We start from the raw sequence: 24,815 nt of genomic DNA, 5'->3' as shown, positions 1-24,815 counted from the left end.
ACAGCAGATGAACTCGTTGTTTGATTCGATGAATGGGGAAATGTTTTGATGAAAACGATCATGCAGTCAGATGGTATGCTGAATAGATTCTAAGAATGATCTATCGAAAACAGTAGCTGAGAAAGTGAAAATTATTCCTTTAATCTCTCTCTCACAACATCGCGTTTAAAGTACATGTGCTTGTTGTAAGGTACATATTGTTCATGGGAGCTAAATATTTTAAAGATGCTCCACCGTCGACAGAGCATAAATAGCGTTCATCATTAGAACAATAATTGGTGTTCAATCGTGTATATATATGTCTAATTAACACAAAGATTAATGTAAAATAATTTATTTTGCCCTTAGTGCATGCACAATCAGTACTTCATTCCATATAGGTTATAATCCACAGATTTTTTTTCGGGATGCAATTCATTATTTTTGTATATTTTGAACTTGAAGTAAAATTAGTAGCTCAAACTTTTCAACGGTGGTAATGGTGTAAAGTAAGTAACTTTTGTAACTGAAGAAAATTACTTAATTGTCTGCTCCTGTTTTTGATAATGAAAAAATACCATTTGTCAGCGGTTGAGCATCTTTAATGTTTCTAAACAATATTAATTTTAAATTATAAATTGCCGTCAGGATATTGTCCATTGATCAACTTTCCCCTTTTGAATTCAACGCAAATGTCCATTTATATCAATGTTTTGTTTAATTGACCATTTTATATCAAATATTGGCAAAAATATTCATTTAAAGTCACTGCGTTTGATCATGTTTCAAATCTTTGAAATAATTATATCAAGTAAAATATAAGATTGATATAATAATACATCTCTTCGAAAGTACCATTTATTTTCAATTAATTGGTACTCTAAATTCCACTTTTAACCTTTCTTTACACGAGACAACATATTTTAAAATCCATTCTGCACCATAGATTAATAGAAATAATTAAAATAAGCTATGAATATAATTTAAACTTTTTTTTTATTATAGACATGATTTTTCTATCTTAGTTCGGGAACATTTTGGTTGATTCAGAGTTGAAGAATAGTAATAGTATTTTCGAGATTTTAAAACTTAAGTGATGAACTTAAGTTTAACTAAAATTAGTTCTTTAGAAATAAAATGCAATGCAAAGAGAGCGAGTTATGTAAATAATATAATTTAAGTCCTCTTTCGTAAGATTAATACTAACTGTTCCGTCAAGTTCTTTTGATATAGATTTTACCATCGACCTAATTCCAAACACCTTCAACAAGACAACCAGATTTATGTTTCTTGTTTATGATGCGACTGCAAGATGTTTAACTGTGATTAAAGTACACCGATAGCGGCTTATGACGTTTTTAAATGCGAAAGCCATTTATGCGTTTTGATAACAAAAGGATCTAGAAAAGTCATGACAGAAGATTGCTATCGGCAATGTCTAGAACGCAACGGTTGTCGACTTACTCCATGCGTCTGGTTCCAAGTATTTCGTACACAGCTACAGAAATACACAACAGACAATCGATTTCTGTGTTATTTACATTCAAAATTAAGCGCCTCATTACAATATAAACAATCTTAATTTGCTGGAGAAATCAAGCGGGGAAAGTCCAATTTGTTAGGAAATCCCTAGATAACAGATTGACGATTTCTTTGCCGTATTGCCAATTGAGAGGAATTGGTGAGTAATTTATATGCGACATGTAGAAGCTACTGGACCTTTCTGTGAAATGTAATTAATTAGTCTCAGCTGCAGACCACTTAACTTTTACATTTTTGACGATGAACTTGATCGTTTTATGCAGTTCGAACTTTTTAAATCATCATAGTATAATGTGATCAAAGAAGCAATAAACACTGTTTTAGAACAACGTTTTCCCTTGCAAATATATGCAAATATAATTTTGTTCACGAAATGGGAACATACATCTAATAGATCTACATACAAAATGTCATTAAGCTTGGTGCATATTTACTCACATTACCTTGTTCACAAGGTTCTATAATTATTATTGCAAAGGGCAATTGCTCCGTAAATATGTTAAAGTCGAATCGAGCTGATTTTCAAACTTGCTCGAGATATTTCCAATGTTAGTCTATATACAAAGTTTAATTAAGCTCCAATCATATTTACTCAAGTTATCATGCTCACAAGATTCAATAATTGTAATTGCAAAGGGCATTAACTCCATAAGTGATAATTGAATCCAGCTGATATTCTATTTTTATAAGTCAACCCCGATCGTCCGAGATCTTTCCAATGTTAGTCTACATACAAAGTTTCAAGAAGATGACCTATGGCCAGATGGCCTAAAAATGTCAATAATGTTCAATACGCAAATATATTTGTGTACATAGACTACATAGTCCGTCATAATATATAAAATTTCGGCTATTTTTTAAGGCTTCGATCTCTCGTACTGACCCTAAAATTTATTTCGTGATTCTCAGGTGCCTGGTTTTAATCATAGATGGAAGACTTTCTCGAAAATAAATATACAGTGATCCCTCGATAATCCGTACACTTTCGTCCAAAACGCAAATACGTTTCCGTCCACATTCTGAATTTTCCGGACTATCAGCGTCCGGATTATCGCAGGTACACTATATCAGTGACACTTCACTAAAATACCATTGTTGCCCATACTGCAACTTAGCGGATCGACTTTGTTTATATAAATTCGTCTTTAAATTGCATTTGCTCCCTTCGCTCACCCCGTCCCTCCCAATGAAATAATTAGATTTACAGTAACCTCCAAAGTACATTGCTTCCATCTTCAAACGTTATATAGCAACTTATGTAATCTAATTAAGCTTGTCTATTACAGTTATGGTTAACGATTTATCGTTCAAATATGGTAGACATAACATCTAGGCGCAATATTAAGGCGTTTGTCAAAGAGCTGTATAAAGATGAAGCAAGTATTATGACCTTGATAAGAAGGTCGTCTGGAGTGTTTTCATCAGAACCACCAGACACGATACGTCACAACAGTAGAGACCAATGGTAGCTTTAAAATGTATATCAACGACATGGCTTATTAAGTGAATGCCATCGGTTAATGGTAAGTGGTAATTTGTCAGTGTCAAAGTCTTACCAGTGTTTGAGAAATAGAAGTTGGGGTGGCAGTGTGGTAAGTTTGCAGACCAATACGGTGGGTTTGATTTATTAAGGAAGAATAACTGAGCGTCTAGAAGAGACGAGAAAGGACAAAAGGACAGACAAACTGACTGTTTGATGGATGACAGGACAGTTATAAGATAGACGGGTTTTCATTTCAATTTACTTGAAATAGATTTTTTTTAAACTACAAGTTTACAATCAAACAAATCTGCAAGCATGCATGTGATACATTGACGAGAGATCAACGTTATTTCTAGCTGACAAACTACATTAATAAAATGTCACTTTTTATTTCAGGTTTTGTAAACATGTTTCAAATATTCCAATTAAACGCCTTAATCGCAAACTACTCCATCTTTCTTTTTTAAGTCAACCGTTCGCATTTTGCTGATTTTTGAAACCAGAACTTCAGCCTCTTGGAATTAAAGTCAAATGAATGAGTTTCCTTCCTTAATACACGCACGTCAGCTAAGAGGATGCGCTTGCAAATCAAAACTAAAATGTGATTAAGACATCAAACATTTTCTATTGATATTGAATCCAGAGGTTAATGAGGTATCTCATTTTGCATCCGCGTGACTTCATGTACTTTGGAGTACACGCAATCTCCTGACTTGATCAAAAGGAAAAATAACTTAGTTTTTGTTTGTTTGATTAATTAACTTACCATTAACAGTCAGGATCATGTAAGGACGGCCTCCAATGTAAGCGTTGTTTAGCGTGTATGTAGAGTGAGGTGCATGGTTTGGGTATATTTGTGTTGTGGCTTCTTGTATAGTGGAACTCGTGTCCTTTTTATAGTGCCATATCACTGAAGCATGCCGCCAAAGACACCAAGCAACATCCCTAACCCCATCACATTGTACTGACAACGGGTGAACCAGTCGTCCCACTCCTCTTGTGCTAAACAGGAGCAGCCCTACCTACCACTTTTAAAGACACTAGAGTGCTTCGGCCAAGGAACAAAACCCATAGCCATCCTAACAGAGGCAATGCTCAACCAAAGGCCAAAAAGGAGATGGTGTCAAGGGAGACGTAAGGAAGGAGAAAGAAAAGATAATATCCTAAATTTAGTCGCCTTTGTCATTACGACCATACAGTAGGGACAATTGGTACAATTCTAACAACCCACTTGCAGGGGAAAATAACTAAATACGATTACGTATAAGGCAAAACTTGTATTCAGAAAACCTCGGTTCGTCTACATGAAGGATTAATGTTGATAGATTCTAATTAGGGCACGATAATATATATAAGGTAGCATCTTATTTTTTGGATACATAACATTGAACAGTTTAGAACACTATTCAATCAACAATCTTGCTTGTCTGTTGTTCCTTTTATGGTGAACGTTAAGCACATAGTTAAATCGTTCCCATATTTTGAGAGAACAAATTTTGACAATTCAAATATAAAAAAAATCTTATTCTTATAAATCTTATAAAGTTATTTGTAAATTCATCGTGTCTTTATGTAATCTTTTCGTCGAGAAACTGAATAGAAACTGAAACTGATATCTTTCCAATATCCAATTCAGTTTAAGACATGAATTCTCTGTCGATGACGATTGAGTTCATCTCATCTTTTAACCTATAACTTTATCGATGTAAGTATTTCGGATAGTGAATCGTCGCTATCTCATTTCTGTCTGTCTAGGTCATGTTATCTCTCCTCCTCTTTGTACTTTTGTAGGTCGACTTTCTCGTTTATGGTCCGAGAGTGCATGTGTTGCTCCTATATCAGAAACGTAGTCTTTTTACATTGTTTTTCAATACTGATATGTCTACTTAACGTTTACAACATACACTATGTACTTTCAATAAAGCTTTCGATTAACCGAATTCCTGTCTTTAGAGTCAATAAGTAAATAGATTTCTCATGAAAAGAACATACACACGACGGCCCTACCAATTTCAATAAAACGCCGTTGTCATGGAAACATCTATACTACAACATTGCAAAGTTCAAAGAAATGGATTAGAAATAATTAAAGAGAAGTTAACCATACAAACAAATAATTATATCAAACACCAATCTGGCAAAACCAGATATGTCAGCATACCATCATAATTATTTAAGTAATGCAAATGAAACAACCTTTTACCTATAAGTAAACCTAATCATCCAGCAAAACATATAGCATCCAAAGTTTGTTTTTTGTTATGTGAAATAGTGGTGCAAGTGTTATACATGCGAATGTAAATTAAAATACTGCACACTACAATGTATGAGAGAGACATCTTACTAGATATCAAACCCATGGTCTCCATCAGGTCAAAAGAGTTTTCCAAACTAAACGGTAAAGATGAAAATGAAAATCAAAGTTTTTAAACAAACTTATTATATATGTACAAGTTTCTTTATTCAAATGTGTTACTGTATGGAGACACCCCCTTTTCCTTTATCTTTTTCATCTAACCTTGTAAAATTCTGTAAAACTGCTGTAAGGCTATAAATAATATCATTTACCTGGTGTTATGAGACAAAAAGCACATCCTCCTCCGCCAGCTCCAGTCAACTTGGAGTGGAGACCAGAGCAGGCAGTGACCTCACATACTCGGTCCAGTCTCGGATGGCCAACCCCTAATGTGTTTAGGAGGCCTTGGTTCATATCTATAAGTGCCTGAAACGGGAAAAAGTTAATAATACTATCTAGTTTTTTTTTATTTAATGACGCCAGTGATTATATGGTCATTATTGCTTTTGGTGAAACTTAATTAATATTAATCTTTTCATTGGAATATTGCAAAAGTATATATACATTGTATTACGTGTCCGATATAAGTCAACAACATGACTGTTGTAAGTCTTTCTTTGATATATAACCTTTCATATGTTTGCTTAAACGGATGATTTTTTTAGGGGGGGGGGGGGATTACAGATTCGAAATTTCTCTCATTAGATTGGACATGATACATGCAGATGTTTGAAACCATCAGTGCCCAGTTTATCGAACACTCATTAACACTAAGGAATTCATTTCTTCACTTAAAATTCGCTGCCTTATAAAAGAATTTTAGAGTTTAAGAAAGGCTCCTTATCCTAACTTCTGTAATGTTTCCTATGGGGAATTATAAAATTAAAAGTTAAATATGCTCCACCGCTGACAAATGGTATTTTTTTCACTATCAAAAACAGGAGCAGACGATTTAGTATTTTTCTTCAGTTACAAAGGTTACTTACTTTACACCATTACCACCGTTGAAAATTTTGAGCTTCTAATTTTACTTCAAGTTAAAAATATGAAAAATACTTAATTGCATCCCAAAAAAATTCCGTGACACTATATCCTTTATAGAATGATGCATTGATTGCATATGCACCAAAGGAAAATAAATTATTTTTTATTATTTTTTGTGTTAATTAGACATATATCTACACGATTAAACACCAATTATTGTTCAAATGATGACTATCATTTATGCTCTGTCGGCGGTGGAGCATCTTTAAAGAATTCCTTAAAGTTAAAGAATGTTTGTGAAACTGGATCCAGATAGCTTATTTTAACTGATACAGATCCTAACACCTACCTCTAGGTCTTTGTATTGTGACGACGATGACTGTCCATTATCCCGAAGTGTACAGAAAGTGTTAATGCTCCTGGTGGTCACAGCTTCTATTGTATCCAATATGGGTCCTATAATGTCTTCAAACTACAAATAGTTTAAAATAGATATATATTATTAGATTTTTTATTTTTCAAAGATTTTCAGAACATAAATGATATTTAGACATAACATTTACAATCACACACATATTCATACAAAACTAACATTTTTTTTCAAATCCTTATTTCTCATGTGCAATCAAAGTTAACTTTGATACAATCTGTTGAAGGAAAAAAAGAAAAGAAAAGAGAGAAATACAGCGAGTTAGGGGTTGAGAGTTAAGGGAAGCGGGTAAACACGTTAATAATTTTGTAAACCTTTAAAACATAATTCTGAAAATGTGACATAAAAGTACAACATGTTAAAGCAGAAAACGTTTACTCTAATATGCATGTATGAATAAAGTTAATGAAAACTGAATTCAATTGAACTGAATTGAAATAACAATTGTACTTTACCCCTGTCGTTTTTTGTATTGATCCCCTATATTTTATATTAATATAGTTACCTTATCATATTTGGTTTTTACACGTGACACTAAGGTTCTCGTACTTCTGGGGACCTTTGTATTGATCAAAAGAATCTTTGTCTCTGGCATTCTGAAACATAACATATACACTTCATAGAATATACAGACTATCAATTACATATACATAACTACATGTATTGTAATGGGAGATTACAAGAAACTTGAGGGGACTCTATCTGATGAAGAATACAGCAAAGAGATAATAATACTTTGACCTTGCTGAAACTCCTTTTGTGTGAAATATTTGAGATTTATAAAATTAGTGAACATTGCTACTGCTCCAGGATCAATCGCTTATGGTATGACCAAAAAAATTATATGCATGTTTCAGGTTACATGATTGAAAAATATAGGGTAGGTCGGTCGGGATTTAAAAAAAAAATATTTTATTTTTTAGGAGAGGTGGGGGAGGAGTTGAGTTGCTTTATTACTACATTACAAAGTAATTTGTCATTCAGGCTTTAGGCTGGCTAGAAGTATTTTATTTCTCATTACCATATTCGAAATTGAACTTTATCTGGATAAACTTAAAGCATGCGTAAAAATCTAAGTTGACAACTTCACACACAGCATTTTTGTTTTGAAAAAAGTGTGATAAAATAGCTAGGGTCGGAAGTAAAAACTAGGGTAGGTAGCGGTACCTGAAACATACATATTTTTTTAGGCCTAAGAGGGTATGAAGATGTTCATATCAGAATGATACAAAAAGGGATAAATGTTCGCAGATTTATGATTTAATTAACCAAAATGCTGTAGTTAATATTAACATCATTTTACAATACAATCATGTAAATATTATTATGGTACTTACTCAGATAAATTTTGAATATTTCCTTTTTTGAATTCTATAGCTCCCCCTGTAAATGGTAAATGATATTATCCTAAACCAAGCAGACCAAATCTGCACCTTTCACGAAGTAATAAATAAGTAATTCACACTTCCATTTGCAAAAGAAGTAAAACAGAGAAACTATAATATGCCATTAAGATCTTTCAGTATCCATTTGATAAAGATTGAAACGAAATGAACCCATGACTTTTGGGAGGGACATTAATTGGATGATTAGATTCATTTGCGAAAATGCCAAGGAAAGATCTTCATTTCTTTTTTCACTTTGACGCACATTTTGTAGATAAAAATCGCACTTACCAAAAGATGCCACAGAAACATCTACTCCTGATGACGTTCCATGCATAATGTTTTCACTAACATGTGCCCATTTATTTATGAGTTTGGTTTCATCATTGGTCCAGGAAGTCTGGTCTGAATGATCTGTAACCCTATTTGAGCTTGATTCTGATTGGTTAATGTGGTTTCCTAGCTGTAGAAGTGCAGCAGCTACACAGACAGAATAACTAGCTGAAGATCCTAGGCCAGCTCCAATGGGAAGCTCTGACTTTACCTCAATATCTATAGCAGGAAGCGGATTTCTGAGGAAAAAACCAAATGAAATGTATACACAAAAAATATATTTATTTAAGATGTTACTAGTAGTAATAGACACTATGGTTAGCACTAAGGAGTATTCAATCACAAGCTGAATAACTAAGTATGAATTTCAAAACAATTAAATATTTTGATTTTTTTTTTAAAACCTGAATGCAATTAAAAACATTAAACCATAACAGATTTAATGGTGTCATGTATATGTTTTCCTGTCATACAGCTTTACACAGATTAATTATATTTTCCTTTGATATCCTATCATGAACACAAGAATATATGTATAGGAGAAACACCGAAAACTGTAGATTAGTCAAGATAATGGACAATGCGAGGCCCGAAGGGCCGAGCATTGTTCATTATCTTGACTAATCTACAGTTTTCGGTGTTTCTCTTACTTAAAACATGGCACTCTAATATACGTACTATAATTCTACAGTGTCCTTCCATTGTTTAACTAATCTACAGTCACAGGTGAAAACAACTACCCCTGATAACCAGTCATGCATGAATGGTGTTCCTATTCAACTGTGATATGGCTATTATTGAACTAATCTACGGCTACAGGTAAGGTTTGGTTACATAAGAGTATGTCCATGCATAGCATGAAATTTCCAAGACAATGCATAAAATAATCCTTTGAACAAATAGATTGGTATGTTTTCACCACAGTGTGAGTTTGGTATCAGAACTGCCAACATGTCGGATAGTTGTGGCGAGGACATATTCATCACTCAAAACCCTATGGTGCAGAGCAATCAAAACTTCAATACATGTATAAAAAAACCGATTTATTTTCGGATATATCCAGTGCTAACGAAAGTGATGACGATCTTGTAAAAGCAAGAGGCCGAAAAGGATGAAAAGGAAAACCAAACCCTGACAAGGTTCAACACAATGACACACAATGATATAGAAAAATTAATGTCAGATTCATCGAAAAATACCATGGCAAAAGCTAAGTGGGCTGTGAGATTATTCATTTACTGGCAGGAAGACAGAAAAAAAGAAATCAGAAACTTTACAAGATGTTGACCAGTAAATGGATCGTTGTTATTTATGTCTGACACTGACCTTGACTTGAACTTGAAAAGATTTATCTTGGAAATTCGTAAGAAAGATGGTGCGGAATACAGAGGAAATACTTTATATGAGATTATTTCCAGCATACAATATTACCCGAGGGATAAAAATAGAATCGTTAACTTTTTTGACAGCGAACATTTTCAGTCTCTCTGGAAAGTCCTTGACGCCAAGATGAAAGTGTTGGCTAAACAAGGAATTGGAATCACGAGAAGACAAGCCACAGCGATCACAGTAGGACAGGAAATAAAGATGTGGAATGATAAGATATTAGGCACAGATACACCACAGAAACTACTGGACACATTACTGTATAGTCTTGGACTTAGTCTAGCTCTACGAGCTGGACAGGAACACAGAGCTCTAAGAGTAGGAGTTAATTCTCACAATATATCTATAAAAACCAACACTGGATTATGGGCGCCGAATGACAACAAGAGTATATCGCCAGACTACACTGAGGATGTTTCCAAAACCAACACTGGTGGGATTAACCATAGAAAATTAGAGCCGAAGACAACAAGAGTCTATGAAACGCCAGAAGTACCAGAAAAAATGTCCCGTTCGAATCTTGGAAAAGTACCTTAGCTTAAGGTAAGTTGAAATATCAAGATGTTCTTCTTCTAGCGTACTTTCATACATTTGCATTTACACCATATAAACTTTAGAAAACCGGTGAAAAAGGTTAAAAATATCAAATGAAAATTATTTGAAGTTATATCATACCTAGCTAAATTATATCAAACAATTACTGTTTCAGACCAAAGGATGGAAAATGTAGCGCTTTGTACCTTCGACCGCTAAAATACACCGCAGATAACTGTTGGTATGCAGACGCGCCAGTTGGAATCCATTCTATCACCAAAACCATTGCGAGATTGTGTCGTAACGCTGGATTTCAAGGCTTTTACAGCAACCACTCTCTACGTGCTACTGCTGCCACAAGATTGTTTGAAGCGGGCATAGACGAACAACTCATTGCTGAAAAAACTGGGCACAGGTCTTCCGCAGTGAGAGGATATAAGAGAGTGAACGATGAACAGTTGCAGAATGTGAGTGATCTCTTACAACCATAAGTGATGAAAGAAAGAAACAGTATCAATACGGATGATTCGCAAACCTCCACATCAAAAAGAGAAATTTGCATTCATTCTGGTGACCTGGATATTTCGGTGAAATTCTAAATTGCAATGCATTTGCAGGAATATTAAGCTGTTCGTGAAATTGAAATCGGATCTAATAACATTCGTGAAAATTTTTTTCTGGATGGATTATATGTAAATAGTTTATCAGCTATTTTTCTAATTCAATTTAGATTTATTCATTGAATTAAATTGATAATAAATCTACAATGTGACCTTGTATTTTTTATCATCTCACATTTCACAGAGAGGATATGTCCTCCAATTTCACTGTAGATTAGTTCATAGAGTCTGTAGATTAGTCAGAACTAATCTACGGCTACAGGTTAACTAATCTACAGCACCAGGTAAAGGTACCTCGTGGCCGTATACAATAGTCGAACTAAGGAACTGGCAACAACAAAAGATGACATCACAGCCATGTTTTAAGTCGAATTTGATTACATCTACTTGTTATTTATCTGTCCAATTTTACAATGCTGCATGTAGTGTCACTCTCTACCTGTCATTGTACATTAGTTTACCTGGAACTGTAGATTAGTTGAAACTAATCTACAGCTACAGGTAAACTAATGTACAGTGAAAGGTCTACTAATCTACAGACAGAACAAGTACTTGAACAATAGTCTAAATAAAATACATAGGACAACAAAAGTTGACATCATAGCCATGTTTTAAAATGACATAAAGAATGGATAGATGAAATAGAGGACAGGAAGTACATTTTACCATCTAGATTTGTCAAACTGATAATGAACTTGATACATGAACGTTAGCACCACAGGGCCTCGTTACTAATGATGATATATATAAGATAGGTCACGTCTGTTTACATACATTACACGTGTAATGTATGTAAACAGACGTGACCTATCTTATATATATCATCATTAGTAACGAGGCCCTGTGATCAGACTGAGACTTGACTTTTACCTGAGACAGCGTGACGCCGGAATGTTCAACACAAAAAAGGAAATATTGGTATATTATAGAAGGAAGGGACGCAAAATGTATTTGATTCAAGCGTGTTTGATTCATCCGTGCTTTATTTACTTTTATAAAGAAGAAGGAAAAAAATCGGGACCTTTTGAAACATTTTACTCATATTATGTATTTGATTCAACTGTGTTTGACACGAGTGAGTTTTACTGTATAGGACTTCTCCTTAAAAATATATATATTTATATCACTAGTTCAAAGAATAAATTTGTGCCATTTGAACTACGGTTTTTATCTTATTAACAACAGCTACATTAAAACTTAGAAAATTTATAAAAGGCTCCTGTCTCTGCATGTCCACTTACTTGCTAGCCTTTGATATCCCTGAGTAAACATACAGAAATGATACTACTGCTAAGGTCTGTGATGATGAAGCAGATTTGTCTAAACCAGACACCTCCTTAAGTGTTTCTATAACTTTGTCTGAGGCAGGAATGGGACTGGATACATCTCCTGTAACAATTAAGTCTGATACGGTAATTATCAAAGAATTTTCTTTGAATGACAGCACTTGTGACTTTCATTATGATTTTTGTATTGTGTATGCTACGCCTATTGCTTTGACATAGAATATGTACACTTTCTGTTTCTTGTATGTATAGGTATGTGTATATGAGTATAAGGCTGTATAATGTCTGGTGATTGGTCAATTGAATCCATACATGCTTGCATTTAGAGAGCTGATGATTGTACAATAATTATAAACTATTTCTATGCATCTGCTAGAACAGATCAAATCTTTGATCTATGGTTCAGTAGTTTGATTATTATCTAAATTGATCTTATCTCAGCATGTATTGTACATGTGTGAATAGAATTTTTAATTTACCAAGGCTATGCTAAGATGATAAATATTGTAGGCACATTTAGCAAACATGCATGCATTTAAATATTGTTTACATGTAGTTTGCTACATGCTATTGATATATTATTTAGATGCTGAAAATAATATTATGTAGGTGATCTCAAAAGCAAAGGAAAAATAATAAAAAGGTTACATTTTGATTTCATTTATCAAAATGCGTTCAAACAATTACTGAATATCCAAAATAAAGCTTACCATTTTTAGAATTGTTTTCAGATGTGTTGATTTCCCATGGTAAGGACAATTTCAGGTCGATATCAGGAAAATGAAGATTAATTTGTTTATCATCTTTTCTGGTTAAAGTCAAGTAGGTTCGGAGATTTAAGCTGGCTGCCAATGCCTTCTGGAAAATTCAATTACATAATGAGCAATTGAGCAGATGTTTGTTATGAGACTCTGTATATATAAATATAAATAAAGTAATCTCGTCTGTTATTACATGAATTGCTTGATTTCCGTTACAAATATACAAATCCTCAGAAACTATTGACCAATCAATGGTTTGAGTGTGACTGGCGAGGAACATATGTTTTATCAGTCAACAGTCCAAAATAGTACTCTTTCCCGTCAGTGTTGGGACAACCTGATAAACTGTTTCCCTAAGCCTCTGGTCCCAATAACTCGGGGAAAAAAGTTTTGACTGATGACTGATAAGTCATGAAACAACTGTAAACATGAGAAATCTTAATTTGGATTACATATTATATTAACTGCATACGCATACCATACACATGCAGTCTATATGTCGATCAGTCGATATGTACTGACAGCCACAAATTAAAACCTACATTATATAGTACATTATAAATAAAACACCTACCTTGACAATGGGTCAAGGGTCTAATGGAAATACGTAGTAATCTAAATAATCACATCCGTCTGGTCGTAAGTCAAATCCTCTTTTTCCTTTCCCCGCCAAAACCAGACAAAGACAATAACAATGACCACAAAACAGAAACGAGACAATACAAGGACACAACAATTGACTATGTCACACAGGTAAACTTAGAACGAATATACGTACCCGGCCTACTATACTTTTCGGCCGGGTACGAATTGGTCCCTATGTGTCGTAGTGAAGCGCTGCCTCCGAAAATCACTCGGGCACAGTTTTCTATACTTTTTTGTAGGTTTCCAATTATTTTATGCGTATACATGCATTTACATATTATTTTTGTCCAAAACAAACATAACTACCATTCTTAATATCTACCGTACCGCTCACACGACGTCATATTCACAATTTCTGGACTTGCGGTAAAAAATCCCCTTCAGAAAGATGTTTATATGTATTACGTAAAAAATAATGCCTTGGTGGCAATTTGATAATCTATGTGGTTCAGTTTTATTGCCTAGTAAGTAAGCGATATCGAACAAGTAAGATGAAATGTAAATAAACGTTTTATAATGGTTTGCATAATCATTACTTTGCTCCATTAGTAGTAATAGGCACCAATTGTAGCTCTAAAGACGACATCATTTACTGTCTTAAAGTCTTTTGAGCTACAATATTGCAGCTAAGGTAAACTGGACACACATACACAGGTATACACAACTAGTGACCAATGAAACGAATTAGTGAAAACCACCCTGTTATACAGGTGTACATTAGACATTATAAATAATCCATAAACCAACATACATGTATTCTTATAATTAGTGCATATTACATGTACATGTATCAATGTATGGTTTACCACTTTTTCTTTGCTTTCTAAAATATCAATTGTGTCCCCAAATATAATGATGATGATGATAATGATGATGATTATATAGATGATGATGATAATGAAAATGATGATATGATGATGATGATGATGACGATGACGATACATGTAGCTAAATGTAGGCCAAATTAAGCCAACAGAAAATGCACGATGCAGTACAAAATTAAAAGTTAATGACAAATGATCAAATCTAAGTCTAATTATATAAACCTTTAAATAGATACCTTTCCGTAAGCAACAGCGTGTTTCCCCGTGTAGTAGAATTACCTTCCCGGAGCTGATACGGTTATTCTGTCCATATTCGTCAACGCGTGACTTACGATAAAGTGAAAGTACGTACGTACTGTAGCTCTTCAACGTGGAGTGTACTAAAAAGCGTTTCCGGTTACTTTCGTTTTGGTAACCTACACATGTCATCATGGTCACAGATCAGTACAGTCATTCGACAGACAACTAGAGGGCTAAGCCACATACTCTAAACTGCTAGCGTGAGTATATATCTGATGCATTGATCAGGTTTAATATGATAAGTGATGTTTTATTTGTAGGTGTAAATGGAATGGAGGTGGGCGGTGTGGTTTTGTACTGGAACAATTCTACAATGTAAGCCTAGTACAAAGTACCTGTGTACATTAATTTGACAGCTGATTGTAAGTGATAAAATATGACTACTAAATGACAACTGTTAGGATAATAGACATAGAGTGTACACAACAATTAGTAAATACGCAATAAATATAATTCATGTTCTTTCAGTAGATGAAAATAAAGCCTCTGTAAAACAGGAGAGGAGAAAATGTAGTGGCCAGAACGGTAAATGGTACCTCGGGACCTCCGAACACTAGCCAAATGCTCTACCGCTGAGCTACCAGGTCACCGATGATCAACCCTGTTCAATCCGGCTACACTCCTCCCTTCTTTTTTCAAAGTCTTCGCTCTCGAAGACCTACCAGACCGGCTTCCAAACACCAACAGACCACCACCATAGGTTATTTAGTTGGCGCGCAATTCTGCAGCAGGAGAGGAGAAAATGTAGTGATCAGACCGCGATTCGAACCTTAGAGAAGGGAAAGAATTCTCCAGGGAAACTTTCAGCAGGGGGTAAAGAATTGGCTATTACACCGGGACCCCCGAACACTAGCCGACAGCTCTACCACTGAGCTACACTGTTTACCTGGTCACCGATGATCGACCTAGTCCAATCCCGCTATACCTCTACCAACTTTTTATGAAGATTTTAATTAAAAGATCAAGTACAATGTATGTGTTCAATGATAAAATTTTGTAAATGACTTAAATAATTTATTTAAAAAATCTCCTTAGGAAAACAATACAGAATTCAAGAAAAATGTGTTAAGTTAAGGACAATTTTCATTACTTCTGTAATGCTTTCCTAAGATGTGGAGAATTTTGAATAAAGGCATACATGCCATACCTCCCGGCGTGAGACAAAACCTCCGGTATTTTAAAGCCTTTTATTGTCTCCCCCGGGAGGAGAGTCTAAATTCCCATATATATATTCTGTAAACCCCCTCCGTTTTAATTTTTGTCGCCACATTTGTGTACATGCTAGGTTAATTTTGGCACAAGAGTAACCACTCCCCTGACCCCCTGACCAACACCCCAGTGACCCTAATTAGCAGCCTTGCGCTATTTCCATCTTGGCCTGGCGAATTCCCCGAACACCAACTCTGGTAAAGACAAAGGGAGGTGTTTATGTAGGGAACCCTTTGAAGTTTAGTTATAGTCTGTTTCAAAATCTAACAACAACCAACTCAGGTAACTTTTCAACCAGGTAATTTTTATACTCATACCTATGATAAGATAATAATAATAATAATGCATAATAATGTCACACAATTTTTACACAACATTTACAATTAAAAAAAATTTCTTCATTAGTAAAAATGCCCAGCCATTAATTGGCTTACGAGACACGAATGTACTAAAATTATGAACAACATATGTGAAATAAAACAACATTATCAGTTAAAGTTATAATAAGTCAAAATTACTATTATAGAGATCGCCTTCTCCTCATCGCTGAAAAGATATATTTAGCAAAACTAACTTGTAAAACATCACAATTCATTAAAAAGATAAGTTGATTATCAGAAGACATACTTTCAAAATATTCACATAAAACAGTTACTCTATCAAATACGCTAAGTTAAAAATAAAATGAACATAAATGCATCCCAATTCTCCTGTAAGATATTGTTCCAGTAAGGTTTATATAACGAATTGCGTTTGTAACTATTATACGAGTTCTGTGTACGTAAAAGTACACGGTATGATAAGATAACATCATAAATTATATTACAGTTTTGTTAATGTTTAATTTGTATAAAATGTTGTACACTATGTGGAAGAGGGAAAGGGTTGATATAGGCACTGCCTGTTACCCAATCCTATTTTGTATAATTTATATAAAATAAAATATTTTTAATTGAATTGATATGCAAAATAGTTCCTGCCAATTTAAGCAAGGTGCAGCAGCTGTGATGCTGATCATGAGTCGGCTTATGTCATCAAGTCAATGGTTCCGTTCTGGTATCCCAAATAATGTCTGTATTTTCTAAAATTGGTCTGATATAGGAGAGATACAAAGTTCTTGGTGACTCTATCTAGTTTATGTTTCAATGTTCGTAATAAGTTCTGTCTTGATGAAACTTTTTCAAAAATATTAAAGATGTGATCCGACCATGATCTTTTTTTTTATCAGCCCATGAAGAAATTGACGATAGATCATCATCCAAGAACTCTGCATGTATTACTGTCAGTAAAAGGTCATCATCATTATCAATACAGAGATGTGTCATCAGCAAATATTTTTATGTAAGATATAGATATTACATTATCTGTTAAGTCATTTATAAACAATAAGAAAAGAAAAGACCAAGTACTGAACCTTGCGGTACTCAAGCATTTATTGGTTTTTCATCACCGGGTAATTGATATTCGTTTATGAATACGAGTTGTTTTTCTGTCAGATAAGTAGGCTTCAAACCAATCATACAGTTTACCTTTAATTCCATATTTTTTTCAACTTATACATTAAGTTTTAATGCCTTACTCGATCAAAAGCTTATAACACAGAAAATAGATGAAAATAGTGATCGATCCTATCAACAAAGGGAGGAAACATCTTCACTGATAAGATAAATCCCTCCACTAAGTGTTTAAAAGGGTCAATTTATGATATTTTAGATCATATCTGACATTATTTGTTTCTCCTAAATATTGCCCAATCAGAAGAAATCCTCTGAATTAAAGAGGAAGATTCTCATCCTTGAAAACTGAAAAATAACATGCAGTCAAGTATAGATCAATAATAAACTGTAAATTCGACAATTCTAGTACAGATGTTTTTACAAAGTGTATTTTAATCTAAATCTGAAAACTAAAATAAGTCGGAAAGTATAAGAAAATGATGAAATTGAGAATGATCTAGAATAGTTAACGTTCTATAATCAAATATCATGGCAAGTATGATTTTTTCTTAAGTATGCCTCTGTTTTATACACCATTCTGCAGCATCTTGACAATAACAGTTACTGATTTGCTGATCACCTACCAAGGTGAGTTGATTTACCTGAGATTTACCAGTGATCTTGCACTGAGAACAATTCTGAGATAGACTATAACTCCCTATCAACACACCTTAACCCCTATGAAAACACCCCCACCCTACCCAGAGTTGGTGTTCGGGGAAGACCCCCTTGGCCTGTGGTGTCACTTTCACTCACGTCTGTGTATTACGTAAACTGAAGTCAAGCAGCCGATCGGCCGCCTAGAAAACAAACAGCTGGCCTTTCAATAAATTTTAAGACTACAGCTAGTGAGCATTACTACAAAACAAATACTGCTTACAACTGTAAATGATTTACTCACGTTTTTAATATTAAATAGGTCTATCTAGATCTGTTGGATGTCACACAAACTTTGCAATCGTAATGACCGCCATTTTGGGCAATTGTAATAGGTGATCCTGATTTTATAGAATTTCCTGAATTCCTAATAACCACGTTTTTAAAAATGGAAAAGATATTATTTTTTTTAGAATTTCTGTGCGAATTTATTTTTAGAAAAAAATATATAAATAATAAAAATTATCATTAGTAACTGAATTTAAATAAATCAAATTAAAAAGAAATTTACTTTTTTTTTCTCTCTAAGATTAAATCATGATTTGAATACAACTGTAACAATTCTGTTTTTTTTTTTTTTTTTTTTTTTTATTTACATAGTGGTTGTAAATTTAAGAACTTTATCAATCTTTAATTATCCATTATTGTGAAAGATATATTAAAAAGCCCTGTCTAATATTTTGAACAAGCAAAACTTGCTCCAGGCACTGGGTGTAAATACCACACCATTCTAAATATTTCAGTAAATTTTAATATGAATGCAGGACTTGTTTCAGCTACACTGACTAATGCTGTATACCAATAAAGCAAAGAAAGCAAAATGCAATGTGAAAAATGATACCTAAATGAAGCAAAAATTGTTATAGAACATGAAATTATGTGTTTGTGTTTATTTTGCAAAGAATTACATCATTAAAAAAGCAGATATATTAATTTATTCATATATGTCGCATGTATACCCCCCCATATTTGAGACCAAAATCCCTTAAAATGGCTATCAATCTCCCTTACCACCTCTAGAAAAGTTATGGCATGTATGTAAAGGAATTCCACAAAAAGAACATGCGTATGATGAAACTGGTTCATGCACAGCTATGATTATAATTCTCGCTAACGTTGTATGATGCCAATTGGGTTTTTTTATTGGAGTACTATTCAGTCAGTAATTGACAATTATATTTTGTTTAGTGTTTTCGATTAATGGAATATGTGTACACAGGTGACCATATGCAGTTTTCTTTCAATAAAAATATTTCTACATGTAATGATGAATATTCATATTAATTTGGTGTATTTCTCAGAGCTCAGAAAAGTGAAGGACAAAAATTTCCAAAGATTTACACAAAAACAGGAGATAAAGGTAATATGAATTTCTGATAGACAATTAGGGGCATTTAACGCCATCCTTGATATTCCAGAGTTACAATAATGTTCAGTAACTTACAGCAGTTTACCTGGAATGGAAATGTCACCATAACTCCTGGATTATATCAAGTTTTATGTAGAACTTGAGTTATATGTGTAATAACCTGGCAAACATTTTGACATGATTTTTGTTGTTCTTGTGATATCAGTAATCTATTGAAATCCGTCAGGTTTGATGAATAAAGCTGTTGAAATCATTTAAAAGGACAGACAAACATGTATGATGCGCCCTATAAAACATTAGTTACAACACAGATAGCATGCACTGTAAAATTCTCGGTTATTATGCCTGATGCACATGTACATGTATGCATGTTTTTGAATATACCTAAAGAAATCATTTTACAATTTACAAATAAAAACTGAAAATGTGAATCGTTATTATAGACCACAACATGGGCTACATGAGATGCGTGATATTATTTTTTTATTACAATTAACTCATTTGTTTAATTTTTCTTTATAATTGTTTTCTAAGGTTCATCATCGACCTACACAGGGGAACGACGACCAAAAAGTGATATAATATTTGAAGCCTTAGGGTCCACAGATGAGCTTTCTTGTGCCATTGGGTAAGCATAGGTCCCCATGCTCTCAATTACTCTAAACTTTCTTTTGCAGCTGCTAAATTTATTTTGTGAATCCTATTTCAAAACAAGTTTGTGAATAGTAATATTGGCAAATTTAAAATTTGAATAAAATCCTGATTAATATACTATACTATATACATGTAGTAGATGTTAAAAGCACAGAGATAGACTTTCGTGAATTTGCATAGATCACAAAATCTTTGAAAGTAAATTGCATGAAAAGAAAGTTGATTTGCAGTAAAGGAAATTAATCAAAAGGAACCTACCGGACTTATTCCAAATATTTAACTACCAAAAATGTAATTATATTACTTGAATATTTTATGTGAACGATATGTCATTTTTACATTTTAATTTTGATCAATTTCATTTTTTGGGACCAAGTTTTTAAATTATTACAAATTTACACCCTTAAATTGGATATTGTTGGTTTAGAATCAGAAAGTTAAGATTCTAACACTTTTATAACAAATGTCAAAGAAGGGGTACACAGCTATTGTTTATGAATTTAATTTCAGATTGGCTGCTGCTGAGTTCTGTAAAGAGGCTAATTTACCCATATTGTCAGAGTTAGAACAAAGTAAGTGAAATATTTATTTCTGTATATACTAATTGTTTATATAAGTACCATGATTAGCCTTTATGATTGGAGCTTTAGAAATTGAATTCTAGGAAACACACAATCATAATGGTTTTTTACTCCTTATTTTCTAGAAAACCTTCGCTATAATATCCTTTCTAATAAACCTCTGTAGCATACTTCAAATGGAAATTTGAATTACCTTCCTTTCACTTTGAGCCACCAGTCACACACACTAATGTTTTTTCTGTAATTGACTTGTACACGATCCAGTGTGTGCTCCAGGATGTTGGATCATGTGTTGCCACACCTCTATCATCTGCCAGAGACTCACATTTTAAGTATGTACATGTACATGTCAAATTTTGAGGCATTTTAAATGCTAATACATAGCATCAATCCATAATCGTCCTATGAGACAACACTGACAATTGGTAATATCTTGTAGGTGATAAACCAATTTTCAATGAAAAACTATCCCGGTAACTTTACTTAGTGGACCTTAAATACTGCATATACTTAACGTAGACCGTCCTTCTGTGACGTCATACGTTTGTAACATCGCTATCCAGATCCCGGCAAACGTATTTTATTTCTCTCCGTACCCATCTATAACAACTCGCTTCTGAAATCGGCATTCGAGCAAGTATTTGGTCTAGAACCTTTTTGAGTGTTTACCATTGAAGTGCATCAATCTAAAGTTGTGACAATTGGTAAATATAGTATAATTTTGAAGATTCATGCATGAATTAAAATTCAGGCATTACTATAGTCGCTAAACAATCAGATGGAATAGGCCTACACATGGATTTACGGGGACCCAAAATGAAAAACTTCACGTCAGTAGTAACAAATGAATATCATTAGAATTGTATACCTATCTTTTTGCATAATAGAAATAATCTACACAGTATATGGATGCTGAAGGAAGTTAGTGGTGTTTTGAATGGAAACATTTGAGTATCTAGCTTCAATAGGCACTCTTCATAAGATACTGGTATACTAACTTTCGTCCGGACAAATACGGAAATAAAATTGCTGGAAAATATTTTCATTTTATTTTTTGTTAAAATCTTTACTTATAGGTTTTAAAAAAGCTATAACGAGAAATAATCCATTTTAATACAGTATCACACAGAGCAAATTATTTGTCTCAGAAAAAGCTCATATATTTCCTGCTGAATTAGACTCTTTTTGAAAGTTTGAGGTCAGGCTTAGATGTAGCTTGCAAACTGGTTTGTTATATTTTATATAACAAATAAATGAAATCATCAAGATATGTAATTATTGTGTTATCTGGTATGCTCCAATAATATAATAAATATAGAAAACTAACAAGGGTAAATGAATAACATAAAACATTGAAAAGTGCTGCGGTTTGCCTATTTTTTAACATTTTCAGGCCAAAATTTAAGGGGTATTAGGAAGGAAATCGGTCATATTTTGAAACATAATGCGGTGAGGTATACTTTTTATTGGCTTTTCTGATTGCAAATAAGCTGATCTTCATGGAAATTCTAAAAAATCGCTTTTTCTTGAGATCATTTTTTAGGAAAAATAAAACATGACTATTTTGATGCAATTTTTCACTAAAATTGGGTCCGGATTTAATTTTAAAATAACAATATTTTGTTTTATTGTGCAAAACCCAGCTTATTGGATATAGTTATGAATTATATATCACCTACTGAAAGTATGAACATGTTTAAGGCATATTATTTATATGTTTAAGGGATGTTACAGGGAGGAATATTATTTGTTAAAAAATCCTTAAAATCCGGAATATTAAGTCATTAGTGCATATACATGTTATTTAAGCAACCATGGAAGAAAAATTAACCCAGTGACATATGATTTTTATGCAGTTTTTGTGATCAGGGTATACCCTAAAATCAAAATATCAATAAAATGAACAAAATCCTTGAGAGGAAACAGAAGGGATGGTCCATCGTAAAAACCTAAAATTGCAAAATTTCTTTCTAATACTCCCAGCAACTTTAACTTTATCAATTATGTCCTATGAAATTATCTTATTCACTTATTATTTTTATTGCAAATGTATGCTAAATATGTATGTTGTTACGTGAAAACCTATCATTATAATTTATTTTTTATTTTTCAGAAGATGACACATTTTAGTTAACAAGCATGTGACAGATCTGGAAAGGTTGATTGATGATTACACAGCAGAGTTACCTCCCTTAGAAAATTTTATCATCCCTGTAAGTAATTAAACTTATTAAAAAAAAAAATTTTTTTTTTTTTTTCTGAAAGTGTAATTTAACAGATATCTGTAATGTGAATATACTTTACAAATTATCAGCAAAAGAAAACACAACACTCTTAGTAAAGGTTTTCTTCAGTGAATTTCCAAAATAGACAGATTATACACATACACTGTATTGTATAATTTTGCAAACATATTAATTAAGGTCAAGTAAGTAATAGTATAAAACCAATTATATTGAAGTTAAGGTTAAAAAAAAAACCTCAAATGTTTTTGTATAAATGTGAAAATATATTATATGTGTTAATTACAGTCTGGGGGCAAGTCTTCAGCTTCTCTCCATCTGGCAAGGACCATTTGTCGCAGAGCAGAAAGACAGTAAGCTATATATAGACATGAGATTAATTTTCGATCTTTTTTAAAGATCATTGTCAACAATTCCCAATCAAAAATACTGACAATAATATGTAATATACAAAACTAATTTATTTTACAATCATTGTGCAATACATTTGTAAGTAATTTTAACTGCTGCTAATTATATACTTTAAATTTAAAGGGACAAAATTTGTGAGACTTTCTGTTACAATCACCATCAGCAAAATATTGCATGAATATTGTTTGCTGCATTCCTTATGAAGCAAATAGCAAAAAATACTGACAAATTCCATGACATTGATAAGTATTTTTTGTTGATACCTTTGGTATTCCAAATAGGATAGCAATACGATTAAATACGATTAAACAGGTACAATATGTAAATGTACACCGGACCAATACCCGAGCCTATATCATGTAAGTTAAACAATGCAATACATACCCATTGAGGAGTTGATGGAATTGTTTTTTAGACAAGAGCATGCGCCTTATAAGGTAAACACACTACTGTAAGAGTGATTTGAGTATATACATAGTTCTAGACAAAAGGCTGATCATGTAAATTATAATGATATATTGAATCACATTCAATTTTAGAAAAGCCTGTTACATTGTACATGCATTGTATTTAATGACTTTTGCATTGAATTGTAATTTGCTCCCTTTAATTATTGGAATATAACTGTTATTATAGAGTGACCCCTCTTGTACGGAGTGGTGAAATAAGTGGTGAACCCCTTCAATACCTAAACAGGTAAGTTTGAATAGAATATATATACGCTAAAATTCAATGAGATATGAATATGAATAGAATTCATTCAAATGTTATGAAAATTTAGAATATACACATGTATATTTACACTTGCTAGGCTTGGTCACTATACTCTAATACTAGCCGATTTTGTTTACCATAACTGCATGGTAACATTGAACTTTGAACTTGCGTATGAAAATGTTCTGTGCAACGTAAAAGGACTACTTTAAAAAAAAAACAAAAAAACACATGGCTTTGTTTACATTTTGACGCAACATTACGTGTATATTGTTGTTTTTCATAGAATTTTGGAAAATCTAAACAATATATACATGTTTTATATTTATATATGATTCAAACAATTTTTAAATTAACAATTGTATTAGGAAAAGGAAAAATATCCCGACCGGGCCAACGTGCTTTCATTTTTGTTAAAAATGATGGGTGTCAAATGTAAACATTACCCATGTGCCTATGTTCGTCCTACGATCGAGTCTTTGGGGTGGACGGGCGTGAGACCCTCTGATAGAGCTGAGGTCAGTTATAAACATATCCTCTTGTCTTTGTTCTTTGAGAATTTAATTATGTGTATTATAAAACAAGCACCGCTAGTAATCCACGTGTTGACAGTTACGCGTCACCACAAATACATACAAGTGAAGTTGTTCCATAGATGGCGATGGATCTAAGCGTAGATTATATAATCACATT

At 33.1% G+C, this 24,815-nt stretch overlaps 2 protein-coding genes and 1 pseudogene across 2 annotated transcripts; 2 read left to right on the top strand and 1 right to left on the bottom strand.

Annotated features, from left to right (window-relative positions):
- Window positions 1-5,549: 5,549 nt before the first annotated feature.
- Window positions 5,550-14,799, bottom strand: LOC138328583 (mevalonate kinase-like). Its single transcript, XM_069275459.1, is given in 8 exon segments — window positions 5,550-5,726; window positions 6,634-6,756; window positions 7,220-7,310; window positions 8,052-8,097; window positions 8,391-8,671; window positions 12,214-12,361; window positions 12,969-13,116; window positions 14,725-14,799. Coding segments are annotated over 8 exon segments (1,074 nt in total). The 3' UTR covers window positions 5,550-5,564.
- Window positions 8,969-11,053, top strand: LOC138328584 (uncharacterized protein KIAA1958 homolog; annotated as a pseudogene).
- Window positions 14,800-14,965: 166 nt separating the features above from the next.
- On the top strand, window positions 14,966-24,108 carry LOC138327259 (corrinoid adenosyltransferase MMAB-like; the record flags this gene model as incomplete). Its single annotated transcript, XM_069273237.1, has 9 exons — window positions 14,966-14,988; window positions 19,452-19,510; window positions 20,054-20,147; window positions 20,684-20,743; window positions 21,012-21,086; window positions 22,611-22,624; window positions 22,885-22,967; window positions 23,286-23,350; window positions 24,045-24,108. Coding segments are annotated over 9 exons (537 nt in total), but the record flags the coding sequence as incomplete, so codon positions are not given.
- Between the last annotated feature and the right edge of the window lie 707 nt (window positions 24,109-24,815).

Source organism: Argopecten irradians, chromosome 7 (assembly GCF_041381155.1).
Source record: "Argopecten irradians isolate NY chromosome 7, Ai_NY, whole genome shotgun sequence".
Lineage (NCBI taxonomy): Eukaryota > Metazoa > Mollusca > Bivalvia > Pectinida > Pectinidae > Argopecten > Argopecten irradians.
Note: the sequence above shows the minus strand (reverse complement) of the source record. Positions and strands in the feature narration are given on the sequence as shown.